This window comes from Daktulosphaira vitifoliae, unplaced genomic scaffold (genome assembly GCF_025091365.1).
Source record: "Daktulosphaira vitifoliae isolate Bord-2020 unplaced genomic scaffold, ASM2509136v1 Scaffold_1, whole genome shotgun sequence".
Taxonomy (NCBI): domain Eukaryota; kingdom Metazoa; phylum Arthropoda; class Insecta; order Hemiptera; family Phylloxeridae; genus Daktulosphaira; species Daktulosphaira vitifoliae.
The window spans coordinates 66274663-66290262 of record NW_026099572.1 but is presented as its reverse complement, the minus strand read 5'-3'; the positions used below and the strand labels follow the sequence as shown (position 1 = coordinate 66290262).

Below are 15600 nucleotides of genomic sequence, written 5' to 3'. Positions count from 1 at the left end.
AAATTAAAGCTTATTTTATGTACTACAAAATGAAAAAAAAAAATTTGTCCCGACACTTTTTCTTCTACATTTAAACGGCTGCCGTAGTTAAAAAAACACTATTTTTGTTTTAAAATTTTCGATTGTCGATTTTTAATTTTCAACTTAAAAATGCTATAACTTTTTGAAAAATGTATATATCAGCACAAATTTTTTTTTTCTAAATACATTATAAGTACATCTTTCATTTGACATACTTTTTATTAAAATTGGACAATTTCCCCTTATATAGGGGGCGTTCAAAACTTAAAATATTGTAAAAAACATAGATCTTTTTCAACTGAACTTTTGAAAATGTTCCGGAAATACTGCGTCCTTTAAACATATATCAAATCAAAGGTTATGTTATATACTATCAAATGAAAAAAAAAAATTTGTCCCGACATCTTATCTTCTATGTGCAAATGGCTGTCGAAAATTTAAAAAAAAATGTAATGTTTGCGATAAAAATTACATTTTATCGGGATGTTTTTTGTACTTAAAACTGCCATAACTTTTTCAAAAATGAACAAATAAAAATAATATTTTTTTGTATTGAAACCTTAGATATTTCCCTTTCATTTGATATAATTTTTTTTGAAAATCTAACACTTATTCTGCTCACTGGGAGGATTTAAAATAGTAACTTTTTTACAAAAAATAACTTTTTCAACTTAATTTTTGAAAATGTTCCGGAAATACTGCGTCCTTTAAACATATATAAAATTAAAGCTTATTTTATGTACTACAAAATGAAAAAAAAAAATTTGTCCCGACGATCTATCTTCTATACGCAAATGGCTACCATATTGAAAAATATACTATTTTTGTATGATAATTATGGGTTTTGTATTTTATTTTAATAGAAGTTGATGTTGCTTTTGCAATTATCCATCAATTTTTTAAAATTAAACACTATCTACAGATTTGCATCGAAGCGTTTCTTATGATAGTGATTTTAATCACTGTCAGATTAAATCTATACTGGACCCTACTATGCAATGTCTCCACTATGCCGCGACCCCACTGTGCTACCGTTTTTTATTTTTATTATTGTGGAAATAAATGTCAAATAATATGTTAAACATTAAATCTTTTTTTAGAATTATTTTATTTTAATAATAAATCCAACCCAACTTTAAATTTTATTTAATAATAAAAATATATTGTGATCTTTTCTTATTGGGTAGCTAGTCTTTGAGCTTAATGTCTTTGTTCTAACGAACATCGCGCCGGCGGACAGAGCTAAAGGTCACAATTTTCTCAGTCAATACTGAGAATTAAATTAATTTATTAATAAATATATTGGACTAAGTGTCATTGAGCTTTAACGAGCATCGCGCCGGCGGACAGAGTAAAGGTTGTAACTAAATATTATTCAAGAATTAGGTGTATTAGATTAGAATATATTTGTAAGCCTATGTGTATTGGGTAGCTAGTCTTTGAGCTTAATGTCTTTGCTTTAACGAGCATTGCGCCGGCGGACAGCGCAAAGAAACTTACAAATATATTTTTAGTGTTTAATTTTTGTCTTGGTGATTATTGTGCCGCATCCTTTCAAGGCGCTTTCTAGTGCCAGGACACATTGGGCCACCACAATTCCGCCATGATAAATTTTTTTACACAGATATAAATATTTCTGAATTTTGTTTTGGCCATTTTTTTTTTCAAATTAAAATATATAACATTAGCTTTAATTTAAGGTATATATAAAAGTGTCAGTCTTCCGGAACTTTTTCAAAAGTTAAGTTGAAAAAGTTACCATTTTGAAACCCTTCATGTGGGCTTGTAAAGGGTCAAATGTTCACAAAAATATATAAAATAATAGATGAATACCGAAGGTATCTATAAAAAAAAAAAATTATATTGATTCGGTCATTTTTAAAAATATTATGGTAATTTTAAGTAAAAAAAAAATTGAAAAAATGTCGAAAATTAGCGATTTTTAAATTTGTAATTTATAGGCGGATTTCCACCGTTTCCGGGAAACGAGGGATTTTTTTTCAAATTTTGAGGGTAATGTTTTCGACAGGTACGATTTGTGATTTTTTGACATATTTTTAATAATAATTGGTCCAGCGAGAGCAGAGATTGAGCGTATACAGACACAAAAATGAAATTTTTCGACCTTTGCCAATAAATTTCCTGGAATCTGGTGACCAAGTACTTTCGTTAAAAAAAAAATCCAGCACAGGGGAATCGTGGCACAGTGGTGACGTGGCATAGTTCGATCAAGTATAATGATATCTGACAGTGATTAAAATCACTATAAAAAAAAACGCTTCGATGCAAATCTTTAGATAGTGTTTAATTTTAAGATATTGGTAGATTATTTCAAAAGCAACCATAAATCTTATTCCCTTAATTTTATCCTGATTTATAATTATAATATATGAGTACATAATAATTATGATAATTAAATTTAGTATTAAATTGATGTTTAATAATATTGTAATTTTTACGGAGATATTACAAAAATAAAAAGGAATTAATTCATACTTTTAACACGTATAAAAATTTAAAGGGATTGATGCAATACTTTTTAATAAAAAAATTATTTTATTTAAAAAAGTAATGTCGTTAGTCTGGTGCGATCATGTATAATGATATCTGACAGTGATTAAAATCATTATCATAAAAAACGATTCGAATCAAATCTTTAGATATTGTTTAATTTTAAAAAAATGTTGGATTATTCCAAAATCTACATGATCTGCTATTTTCTTATTAATATCCTGAATGAAATAGGGATTATTAAACAATATTATTTCTCATAAAAAAATTGTGTTAATCCATATACTTTTCAATTAGTTATAGCATTATAAAGTTAAAAATGTAAAAATAAAATCAAAAATTTTCACACAATAATAGCATTTGTTAGCCATTTTCACCGTTAAGACAAAATAAAGTTCGAAATTTTTTTTTTCATAACAAAGTATATTACATTATCTTTAATTTAAGATATATATAAAAGTGTCAGACTTTCCGGAACATTTTCAAATGTTAAGTAGAAAAAGTTATTTTTTCGTGAAAAAGTTGTCATTTTGAATCCCCCCTGTGGTTAATATACCAAATGATAAATAAAGATATCAAGCATCTATAAAAAAAAATTATATTGATATGTTCATTTTTGAAAAAGTTACGGCAGTTTTTAGTAAAAAAAATTGAAAAATTAGCGATTTTAGCTTCGATGCGAAGCTGAGATGGTTTTGGTTTTACTATGATGTGTTTTTTTTTTTTGTGTGTCTGTTACCACTTTTTCTCAGCTCTCACCGAACCGATTTCTTTCAATGATAAGTCAAAAGATCACAAATCGTATCTAGTCGAAGACATTACCCTTAAAAATTGAAAACATTTCCCTCATTTCCCGTATATGGGAGAAACCTCCAAAAAAATTACAAATTTAAAAACCCAGCACAGGGGGGTCATGGCACAGTGGTGACGTGGCATAGTTGGGTCAAGTCTGACAGTGATTAAAATCACTATCATAAAAAACGCTTCGATGCAAACTTAAGATAGTGTTTAGTTTTAAAAAATTGGTTGATTATTCCAAAAGCTACATGATCTGCTATTTCTTTATTTATATCCTGATTAAGATAAAGTATGTCCAATAAAAGAGGGATATAAATATTATTTCTCATAAAAATTGTATTGATGTAAAATGTAAAAAATAAAATCAATTATTTAACACAAAGTTAGCATTCGGTAGTCATTTTCACCATGTAGACAAAATAAAGTCCGAAATTTTTTTTTCCCATTATAAAGTATATTACATTAGCTTTAATTTAAGATATATATAAAAGTGTCAGACTTTCCGGAACACTTTCAAAAGTTAAGTTGAAAAAATTAATTTTTTGTGAAAAAGTTGTCATTTTAAATCCTCCCCTGTGGGCAAGTAAAGGGTCACATATAAAAAAAAAATACCAAATGAAAGGTAATGATATCATGCATCTATATAAAAAAAAATGATATTGATATGTTCATTTTTAAAAAAGTTATGGCAGTTTTTAGTAAAAAAAATTGAAAAAATTTCGAAAATTAGCGATTTTTAAATTTGTAATATTTTTAGAGGTTTCCCCCATTTACGGGGAACGACGGAAATTTTTTCAATTTTTAAGGGTAATGTCTTCGACTAGATACGATTTGTGATCTTTTGACTCATCATTGAAAGAAATCAGTTCGGTGAGAGCTGAGAAAAAGTGGTAACAGACACAAAAAAAAAAAACACATCATAGTAAAACCAATACCATCTCAGCTTCGCATCGAAGCTAAAAAATTTTGAAAATCCGAGCACGATAAGTAAGTTTTCTGGAAAAGCGTTTTTTCCTTGTTCTATTATATAAAGCCGGATTCCCACGACTGATGTACTTACCAAGTACACCAATAATTGTATACTTGCCAAATCATCCAATTATTAACAAGTAAAGCGTTTCCATGAGTGGTATACTTGACAANCCCATGACTGGTATACTTGACAAGTATACCAGTACTTGTACACTTGTACAAGTAATAAATAAAAGCCAAGTATACTATTCCTACGACTGGATCAAATGTCAAATAATTGTATTGGGGGTGGGACCTGAAAAATATTAAGTCGTGTATCATTTGCTTTTTTTGCGCTGCAGTGTTTGGACGTTTCAGTGAGTGATTTAAAACACATTTTTTAGTATTGCTAGTTTTTATACTTTTAAATTTTTTTTTTTTTAGTTAAAATAGTTCTTTAACTTTTATCTATAATTTTTAGTTTTTATTTATCTAATTAAACTTAAGTTAATTAAAATGGTTAGTGATAATGATAAAATGGCTATTTATGCTTCATACATAATTATGTGTGGAGAGTACTTAAAGTAGAAACAATTAATTGAAAAAAAAATACAAAAAAAAAAATTTAAAAATATGTTACCGTAAAATTAGATGAAGGTTTTACTTAACTTCACCAAACTATTGAACAGCCACCATTTCAAAATAGAGTTTTGATAGCGAAATGCATTCAATTTATATCATTAATACACTTATCTACTTTTTTTAGTAATTTGGCATTTCTAGTAAAGTCTTTTGNTAATTTGGCATTTCTAGTAAAGCCTTTTATTTATTTACTACCTATATTCATTTTTCGCTTGCATTCTTATTATGATTACTCACAGGTGATACTTACTGATATAAACGTCAAGAGTTATCAGTTTACTTAATTTCAATGAGCAGTGTTGGCTGCAAAAACAAAAAATTGGCCGATTAATTCATTTTTATTTAATTATAGCCATCGAAGCTTGAAATAAAACTATTTTCACACACATAGTTCTAATATAACTTTATAAAATAGAAAATGCTATTACTATAAAATATTTTTCAGTACTAAATTGTATTAATCTTGTTTTCGGTATCCAACAACAATAGCAATTAAAGCAAATTTGAAGAGGTTAGTTTCCCTAAAAATTAAAGAAAAAAAAATACGACAGAGTAAAACTAATAGTGTTTCAGCTACGCACCGTATATAATTTTTTACTTGCAAAAATGAAACAGAATTTTACAAATATAAACATTTTAGTAAAATATTAAACTATCCAATAATATTTATTTTATATTTAATATTCATAAATTAATAAGTTAAATAATTAATACATTATGTAATCAACCTTAACTATTAAATTATATTTACAATTATACTATAAAATAGTTTTACTTATCTATTAAATTAAATCAACTAATTAGCCAACATAAACCACCGCTGTACTGCACAAATATAGGTGAGTGGGGAAGAAAAAATTGTTACCGATAGCCACCCTAAAATCAAATATTGGATAAGTATTTGACAAGTACACAAGTGTGCACTAGTGAACTACAAGTGTAAACTTGTCAAGCCATTAATTCAATTGACTTGTGTTACATTTACCGACAATCCGCGGGAAACTGACAAGTAACCAATAATTGTACAAGTATAGTGTTCCGACGGCTTGACAAGTATACACAAGTGACAAATATTTGGCAAGTACACCAGTCGTGGGAATCCGGCTTAATACTTGTTAAACATTTAGCATATTACAATAATTGATCATAAAATTCGTCGCCTTGTAATAAAAAGGTTTTCTAATGGTTGCACTGACGTTTCTGATGCCAACCAAAGTATTGTTTTGTTATCGGGTTGTGTGATCTATCTGTTTTCGTATAGTCTGTAATTTTTATGTTAGCGGTCATTGAGGCGCTGCAGTCAATGGGTGTTACCAGATTCCATGACAGTTTGATAGATATTACTATTACTGATGATACTAGGTTGTAGTTTTGGTGCCGACAGTCAATTCTGTTATAATTTTTGATGTTACTGTTTTCAGTAAAGTTTGTTTTTCATGTATTATTAAGTTATTTTTTTACTTAACTAGTATCAATGATAATTAACCTAGACAATTGGTCAGCCTATTTAAATATTAATAATATAGTTTCAAGGGTAAAAACTCTTGTTTTTTACTATTTAATTTAATATATTTAGTTAATACATTTTCAATATTAAAGTGCTACTGAAAATATTTATTAGAAATTAAATCATGACTTGGGGATTCATTACTTGCGGTCCAAATGAAGCATTGGTGATTTCCGGTAAATATAATTTGACTAAATGTGTTAAAATTCAATTATCCAGGCATCTTTTGTAACATAAACTTCAACCTTTTAATCGCTACTAGGCTAACATTTTAAACTTTCACTTATATAATTTTTGAGTAACTTCATTTATAAATTAAATATCTACCTTTCTGATGATAAACTATCATTTACAAAAATCAATTTAATTCTACTAAAACATCACAAATGTTATGTATTTAACAGATCAAAATTGAAATTTTGAAAATAAAATTTTAGTAATAGTAAAGATATTTTTGATCATTGAAAAATTAATGTTTTTTTTTAAATATTTTATACTATGTTAACCTAATATAGTCTTTTTTTTTTTTTTTATCTTGTTTAAACTTATGTAAATACATGTGCATAAATATATAAACTATATTATGTTCTAAAGGGTGTCCCTTAAATACCAATTTTAAATTTTAAGAAATTGATTTATGCTAAGTATTGATTATGACAATTGTTGACCATTTCATAATTCAGTAATGAGTTTTAATAGAATAGATGTTACAAAAAACTATTGATAGTCATGAAAAATATTGTATTATTCAGTGAAACCTTACTTTCATTTTATACATTAAACTAGTTAATAGCTTGTTTTTTTTTTTAAATATTTTGAAGAAACAGTAAAAAAATAACAATTTAATAGGGCTACGTCCCTTGAAAAATTTGATTTATTGTTTTTATGTATGAATAGTTTCTGGAAAATATCATTTAAACTTATAGGAATTACTTTAATTTGCCATCATGTGATGTTACCCAATGCTTTTTTAAGGTAGCAATGTCTCTTCATATATCAGAAAATCCCAATCTTATTCAAAAATTAAATAAGAAATTAAACAAGTAGTTGGTAAAATTAATGAGAAATATGTCATTATTATTTGTAAATTTTACTGATAGAATTAACTTATATAAATATAAACGTTTAAGAATATATAGCATATATTTTTTTTATAATTGAATTACAACATATAAGGAATGTAAAAGTATGAAGTATAATTTGTTTTGTATACAATTAAATGGGTTATAACATTATTATAATTGGTATTATTTATGGGACAATTTTAATATAATAATTAAGTTTACTTAATTCAAAATATTTTTAATTTGAAAAAATAATAATTTGGTAGTAAAAATGATGTTTTTCATATACTAATTGTTACATCTGTATAGGAAAAATTCAATATTTGATAATTACAACAAAAATAACATCAAAAATGCGCGTTTAAATTATTAATATTAATTTTTTATTTTTTAAATGTAATTTTTATTTTGTGCTGCCTGGCCATTTTCTTCCATATGCCTATGTATCTTTCAATTAATTAAATTTTTGTCATTCCTATTTAAAACAATTTTAATCCTGCTGTGTATTGTTAATGGATAAAATTATTATTAACATTTTGTATTATAACTGTAGTTTACTCCTAGTTTTTTAATAAAACTGTTTCTTTTAAAATTAGTGTCTAAATTTTTTTTTAAAAAAAAAGACAGTTTTTATTTTTGTATTAATGTTAATAACAAATTTTTAATAAATTTAATTAATTTAAATAACTATATGCAATGTTAATCTTATAAAAATGAACGATGATTTAGTAATTTTAATTTTTTTTACTGTTATTTTACAGGATGCTGTTATGGTAAACCAAATTTAGTACCTGGTGGTCGAGCTTTTGTTTGGCCAATTATTCAATGTTGTCAAAGGTATTTAAAAGAATTAAATTTTTTTTTAAATATTAATATTGAATTTATGTATTAAATAAAAAGAATAATGGTATATTATACTACCATACCTTCATTTTAATTGTAAACAATTAAATGATAAATATATCATTAGACTAATGTGTTAAATTTATTATAAAATTCAAATATTAATAATAGTAAAAGTAAATCCTTATTATTTTATTAAAAAAAAATTATGGATTATTTAAGAAAATTATTTCAATACTTTAAAAGTGCTTATAAAATGATTCTGAAAATTATTTAATAACAGATAAATAGAAAAAAATAATATATAATATTATTAAATACATGTGTTATTATTATTCATATATATATATTTTAGGATATCTTTAAATACAATGACATTACAAGTTGAAAGTCCTAAAGTTTATACAAGTCAAGGTGTACCACTATCTGTTACTGGAATTGCTCAGGTATTATATGGTGAAGTAAAATGTACATTAAAATATTATAACTTTTAATAATTATAATTATTCTTAAATTTTTTTATTGCAACTGTTAACAGACTTAATAATTAAATTTCATTGTAAATCTAATTCACGACTGTTATATATAAAAACAAAAATAATATTAAGTTATTTAATGTGTGAAGTTAATCTTCAATGAATTGATTTTTAAATATAAAATCTTAAAATTGTGTGATATTTTATATGCATACTCTCAAATTTTTCATTAATAGGTTAAAGTTCAAGGTCAAAATGAAGAAATGCTTTTAAGTGCATGTGAACAATTCTTAGGCAAGTCCATAGAAGAAGTCCGAGAAATAGCATTGCATACTCTTGAGGGCCATCAACGAGCAATAATGGGAACAATGACTGTTGAGGTTTATTTCATAAAGTTTTAAATAGTATTATACATGAAAAAACCCAGAACAGTGGGGGTGTGGCATAGTTTGGTCAATTATAATAATATCTGACAGTTATTAAAATCACTATCATAAAAAACCCTTGGATGCAAATCTGTAAATAGTATTTAATTTTAAAAATTTGGTGGATTACTTCAAAAGCTATACGATCTCCTATTTTCTTATTTATATCCTGATTACAAGTTTTATGATTTTTAAGTGTAATATATGAATAAATATATATATTTATAATATATAAATGGTGATATTAAAAAAAAAAAAAGTATTTCAAATGGATGATGTATACAAATACTACTTCTCATGAAAAAATTGTGTTGATCCATATATTTTTCAAAAAGTTAATAGCATAATAAAGTTAAAAATGTAAAATATAATATCAAGAATTTTCACACGAAAATAGCATTAGGTAGCCATTTTCACCGTGAAGACAAAATAAAGTCTGAAATTTTTTTTTTCATAATAAAGAATATTGCATTAGCTTTAATTTAATATATATATATAAGTGTCAAACTTTCCAGAACACTTTCNTTAATTTAAGATATATATAAAAGTGTCAGTCTTTCCGGAACATTTTCAAAAGTTATGTTGAAAAAGTTAATTTTTTGTGAAAAAGTTGTCATTTTGAATCCCTCCCTGTGGGCAAGTAAAAGGTCAGATTTATAAAAAAAAATATACCAAATAATAGGTAAAGACATCATGCATCTAAATAAAAAAAATTATATTGATTTGGTCATTTTTAAAAAAGTTATGGCAGTTTTAAGTAAACAAAATTAAAAAAAAGTTGAAAATTAGAGCTTTTTTTGGAGATTTCCCCCATTTATGGGGAATGAGGAGAATTTTTCAAATTCTAAGGGTAATGTCTTCAACTAGATACGATTTTTAATCTTTTGACATATTTTTCATCAAAATCGGTTCGGTGAGAGCTGAGAAAAAGTGGTAACAGACACACACAAAAAAAAAACACATCATAGTAAAATTAATACCTTTTCAGCTTCGCATCGAAGCTAAAATTGTAGAATTTTAATATGATTTATTAAAGATGTCAAAACATAGAGGAGCCACTTATACTAATTTTTTTATTATAGCCCACTCAATCACCCTGTACATACAAGATAACAATCATGAATCTCTTAATTAATACACTTACGTATATATTATTCAATAAATTATTACATCATATTTTAATTATAAGTTAATCCCAAAGAAAAATCATATGTGACTTACTTACAATCAGTTTTGATAATGCAACATTAATGGTATTGCACATAAAATTGCATTATCAAATCTCTAAATGGTCATTTAATATAATAAAAATTAATCACTTGAGAGTATTATTATTTAAAATTAAAAATATTATTAATTTAAAACTAAAAAATAATACAAGTCTTAAACTAAAAAAGAGACAAAAAAAAAATTACTAAAAAATCGAGGGTACATATAATTAGAAAATTTATTTTTTATATAGTTAGTTGAATTTAATTTTTAACATCAATATCTCATTTTCACTAAATTGTTATTAATTACACTTTTTTAAACTGTTAAAGCTCGAAATTCACACAATTGTATCGTTAAATTATAGAATATATACATGTTAAAAAAATTTTCATGTATTAATTAGTTAAATACATTATTAAGTTTTATTAATTAAAAAATCTATAGAAAGAGCAAATAATTAATTTTATCATATTATGCACAAGTTTAGATAAAAGCGATGTATTTTATTTTAGTTTAAAAAAATAACGGTAGCACAGTGAGGTCAGGGCTTAGTTGGGACAAATATAGATGATATCTGACATGATAGTGATTAAAGCCATTATAATAAGAAATGCCTCAATGCAAATCTGTAGATAATGTTTAATTCTAAGAAATTGGTGGATAATTACAAAAACAACATCAACTATTTCCTTCATTATTCCTAATTAGTAGTTATTTGTTTTAAAAGTATAATTTATAAATAAATATTAATTATAGTAATTAAATTTGATATGAAATTGATAATCCACAATTTAATATTGTAATTTATATGGAAAAATTGTAAAGTTAATAAAGTAATTACTTTTATGGCAACCGTGTATAAAAATTGAAGGGATTGATACAAAACTTTTCAGAAAATAATTTGTTGTTAATTATGAATTAAAGGTTTTAAACTTAATATTGTTAATTATAATTAATTTTTTAATAGTTTATTTAATTTATCATGTTAATTTCAAATCTGAAATTAGATTTCTTCTATAACCACTAATTTTTGATATTATTACTAATTAGTTAAAAACTATAACTGAATATTTCTTTAATTGTATCATCAATTAAAGAAATCAACCAAGAGTTATGTAGAAATGATTAATATCTCTTTTAAAATGATTTATTGCAATATAAATACAAAAAATATAATAAATTTTCATAAATTTACTATTAATAGTAATTATATAAGATCCTGACCATATATCAATCTAAACAAAATTGTTTTTTAAATCTTCATAAAAAATTCTATTTAGTGATATCTACTTCAAACTTACATGCTGAACTAAAAATAGGTTAAAAGTTCAACATTTTTCAATTATAAAATTTTATAGAAATTAACTTCAAAGGACTAAAAAATTAGGTTAATCATGACATTTTAATTTAAATTTTACACAATTATTTTTAACATATTAAAAAATAATTTTTGAATGAAAATACTCGTTTTTATAAATTAGAAATAATCTTAAAAAAAACAGAGGCGGTTAAAAATAATCTAATTGCAGAATTAACACAAGGTTTAGCAAAGTACATTTCGGTTTAGACTGCTTAAAAATATTCAATGCAAAATATCATTTTAACCCATATTTTAGGTTCTTAAAATTGATTTTTTGAAAGTTTATAATAACAAAACTTAAAATCCTTTGTAAGATATTTAAATTTATTTAATAAAATAAAACATATAATCGAGAATTATAACACAAAAATAACATCTTTTTGTTGTTTAAGCAAACTAAAGTTAGAAATTTTTGTTTTACATTTTAAAGTATATTATATAATCTTAAATTTAAGATGCATATAAACATGTCAGTATTTCTGGAACAAGTTAATTTTTTGTGGAAAAGTAGCCATTTTGAAACCACTCTTGTGGGCAGTTAAAGGGTTAAAAGAAAATATAAAAATGATAGGTAAATACCTAATGTATTCCTTACTAAATAAAAACTATGTTGATTTGTTCATTTTTAAAAAAATTATAGCAGTTTTTACTTAAAACATTTAAGTAAAAATTTTAAATATGTCGAAAAATACCGATTTTTTTAATTGTAATTCTATTGGGAATTTACCCTATTTACAAGAAACAAGAGAAATTTTTTCAATTTTTGAGGGTAATGTCTTCGGTTAGATACAATTTGTGGTCTTTTGACATATTAATCATCAAAATTGATCCAGTGAGAGGTGAGAATAAGAGGTAACAAACACACCAAAAAAAAAAAAAAAAAAAAAAAAACACATCAGAATAAAATTAAAACTATTAATCAGCTTTGCATCAAAGCTAATAATAGCAATAGTTGTTAAAGGCTAATTTAAAAAAATCCAATATATCAATAAACAGAATTATTGAAATTGAATTTAATTATTCATATTCAAGAAAATCATACCCACTTAAATTTAAAGTAAATAATATTTACCTGAATTTTTCTGCTTCTGCAGGTCTTCTAACAGTTGCTTCTAATTCACGCTCCCTACGCTGTATTTCTTGTTCTTGAACAGCAATCTGTTGAGTCCTTTCAACAACATCTATTTGCATTTGTTCTTCTTTGATTCTTTGTTTTGTTTTTGCAGCTTGTAATTCATAGGCTAATTCTGCCTCAGCTTTCTAAAATATCATACAATTTGATTTGTACGACTACAAACTCGTTGCATAAGGTTTTCTTTTTAACACGCTTATATTAGTTTCACTTGTATGTGTGATGTGTGTTTGTAACTTTCCACGCTGCACGTGTTATTATTCTCGCGTATCTCGTCGTCTAGACTAGACGTCGTAACGAATTCACCCCACCCCGCTCACCAATCACCGGCAACACTAATCCTGTATAATTTTATATTTTTGGTTTTCGTACCCGTACAAGCATGCGTGACATTAATTATATATATATAAACAAATTTTTATTTTGACTGACCAATACCACCCGCATGTAATGCGCCTTACGTATATATATTTATATATTCCTACCGCCGTTTATACCTTAGGTATAACGTTCCCCCTAACCACAAAACACGGCTATACCCTGTGCATGATACGTTTACGTATTTATGTCGCCTTAATATATATATGTATGTATGTATGCGTATATATATATATATATATATTCCTATAGCCAACTCATATGCCTCGCGTACAACGTTCCCCCGCGCCTCGCCAGCCCACAAAACAGTTAAACCTCGTGCATGATACGTTTATATAGTTAAGTCGCTTTACATGTATATATATATTGTAATTACTATTAAAAATATATATTAACACGCTTTATTCTCATTAAGGGATATAGAGTGTATTCATTCCGATTACAAAGGATGATTCCCGTATCGTCATTTTTCGTCACTACCACCATGTTCCGGGAGTGGGTAATTTACGCGCCTGCTGCTTTCCTTGAATTTGGTAGCCGTTCTCAGACTCCCAGAATTGAACCCTGATTTCCCGTTACCCGTTACAACCATGATATTGATAGTAACTACTATAATAACATGAAACTAAAAAGTGAAAAATAAATATAGATTAAAAAAACTAAAAAAACACGATTCTAAAGCACATCAAACTAAAAAGTTAAAAATAATTTTTAAAATAAGCTTGAAACAATAATGAACGAAAAATACTAGTATTATTGTGATAAAAGCGTGGGTGCTTTGTGCCATATTTTTCGTATATTGAGCGCCCGCTTTTATCACAATAATACTAGTATTTTTCGTTCATTATTGTTTCAAGCTTATTTTAAAAATTATTTTTAACTTTTTAGTTCGATGTGCTTTAAAAGCGTGTTTTTTTAGTTTTTTTAAACTATATTTATTAAATATGGATATATTTATAAATATAAAAATAAATAAACTATCAATACCTTTGTTTGTATTTCAACATCATATGCAGCCTTTTTTAATTCAAAATCTCTTTGTGCTTTAGCTATTTCTGTGTCATTTATTAATCTATAGTTAAAATTATAAATTTAAAAAGTACCAATGATAAATTCTAATTTTTATTTTTAAACATTACTTTGCTGCCATTCTTTCTTCTTCAGCAATAGCTTCTCTTATCATTGTTTCTTTTTTAGCTTCAGCTTCTCCAATACGTGCATCTCTCTTGACTTCAGCTGTTCTAGCTAAACCTAAAGCTTTGAGATAACCCTAATTTTACAAAGTAAATAATATTTTAGTAACCTCATTTAATATGGGTCCACAATACAAAAAATATTGTGACAAAATTCTGCAAAAAACTTGCATAGGTCCTTTATTTTTATAAGTGATTTAACTTTACCTATAATATTATGAATTTGATTTTTTATAAACTTTCTGAATTAAACCTTATATTTTATGAGTAATTTTTTATTTAATACAGTTATTTTTTTGCTTAAAAAATATTTAGAGAAAATTTTTTTACAGACCTCTTCATCTCTGATATCTTTAATAGTGTATGATACAACAGTAATACCCATATTTACTAAGTCAGAAGATGCTACTTCAAATACTTGCTTGCTAAACTTTTTTCGATCTTTGTAAATTTCCTAAAAAATAAAAAAAATTTATCTAGGGTAATATTACTAATGAATAAACACTAAAAGTGAAAAAACACCACTGGGTTTCTAAATAAAAATAGGAAACTCCAATTTTTTACATAAAATAATAAATTTAAATTTTTTGTTAGTTAATTGTAAATATTTTTATAAAGAATTTTCCAAACAACAAATATTTATTAACTTTATAAGTGTGATATGAAAATATAAATTAATAAAAGCTGAAAAACTCTTAATTGTCCATTGACTAGTGAAATCACTCTATATGAATAAATATATATAAATTATTATATTATAGCTAATGATTTTTAATTACAAGTAAATTATGAAACATTGATTAATGAAAATTAACATTAACTTTTATCAAAAAATTATTCAGGGGTACTTCTTTGTAGTTTTAGATATTATCCTGTTTTAATCATTTTACAATTTTAATAATTAAAATTTTGAAATCAATAAAAATACAATAAATAATTTTTAATAATTAATTTTAAAAGGAAGTATTAGCTTCGATGTGAAGCTGAGAAGGTATTACTTTAACAATATTTTTTTTTTTTTGTGCCTGTTACCACTTTTTCTCAGCTCTCGCCAACTCGATTTCTTTCAACGATATGTCAAAAGATC

General features: G+C 25.2%; 3 protein-coding genes across 5 annotated transcripts in view; 1 reads left to right on the top strand and 2 right to left on the bottom strand.

Moving 5' to 3' along the window:
* Positions 1-5076, bottom strand: part of LOC126896429 (uncharacterized) — a 54883-nt gene extending 49807 nt beyond the window's left edge. For all 3 annotated transcript variants that reach the window (XM_050669209.1, XM_050669214.1, XM_050669213.1), the window contains exon 1: positions 4922-5076. The gene's annotated coding sequence lies outside the window, so the exon portion shown is untranslated. The remainder of the gene's footprint in view (positions 1-4921) is intronic.
* Positions 5077-6213: 1137 nt separating this feature from the next.
* Positions 6214-9229, top strand: LOC126896450 (flotillin-1-like). The gene is made up of 5 exons (XM_050669240.1): positions 6214-6457; positions 6545-6606; positions 8256-8331; positions 8693-8783; positions 9050-9229. Exons 2-5 carry the CDS (start codon positions 6555-6557, stop codon positions 9212-9214), a joined length of 384 nt encoding a protein of 127 aa, XP_050525197.1. The 5' UTR covers positions 6214-6457; positions 6545-6554; the 3' UTR covers positions 9215-9229.
* A 3622-nt stretch (positions 9230-12851) lies between these two features.
* LOC126896449 (flotillin-1-like) lies at positions 12852-14998 on the bottom strand. Its single transcript, XM_050669239.1, has 4 exons — positions 14848-14998; positions 14460-14590; positions 14308-14392; positions 12852-13070 (listed from the first exon to the last, which is right to left on the bottom strand). Exons 1-4 carry the CDS (start codon positions 14896-14898, stop codon positions 12879-12881), a joined length of 459 nt encoding a protein of 152 aa, XP_050525196.1. The 5' UTR covers positions 14899-14998; the 3' UTR covers positions 12852-12878.
* Between the last annotated feature and the right edge of the window lie 602 nt (positions 14999-15600).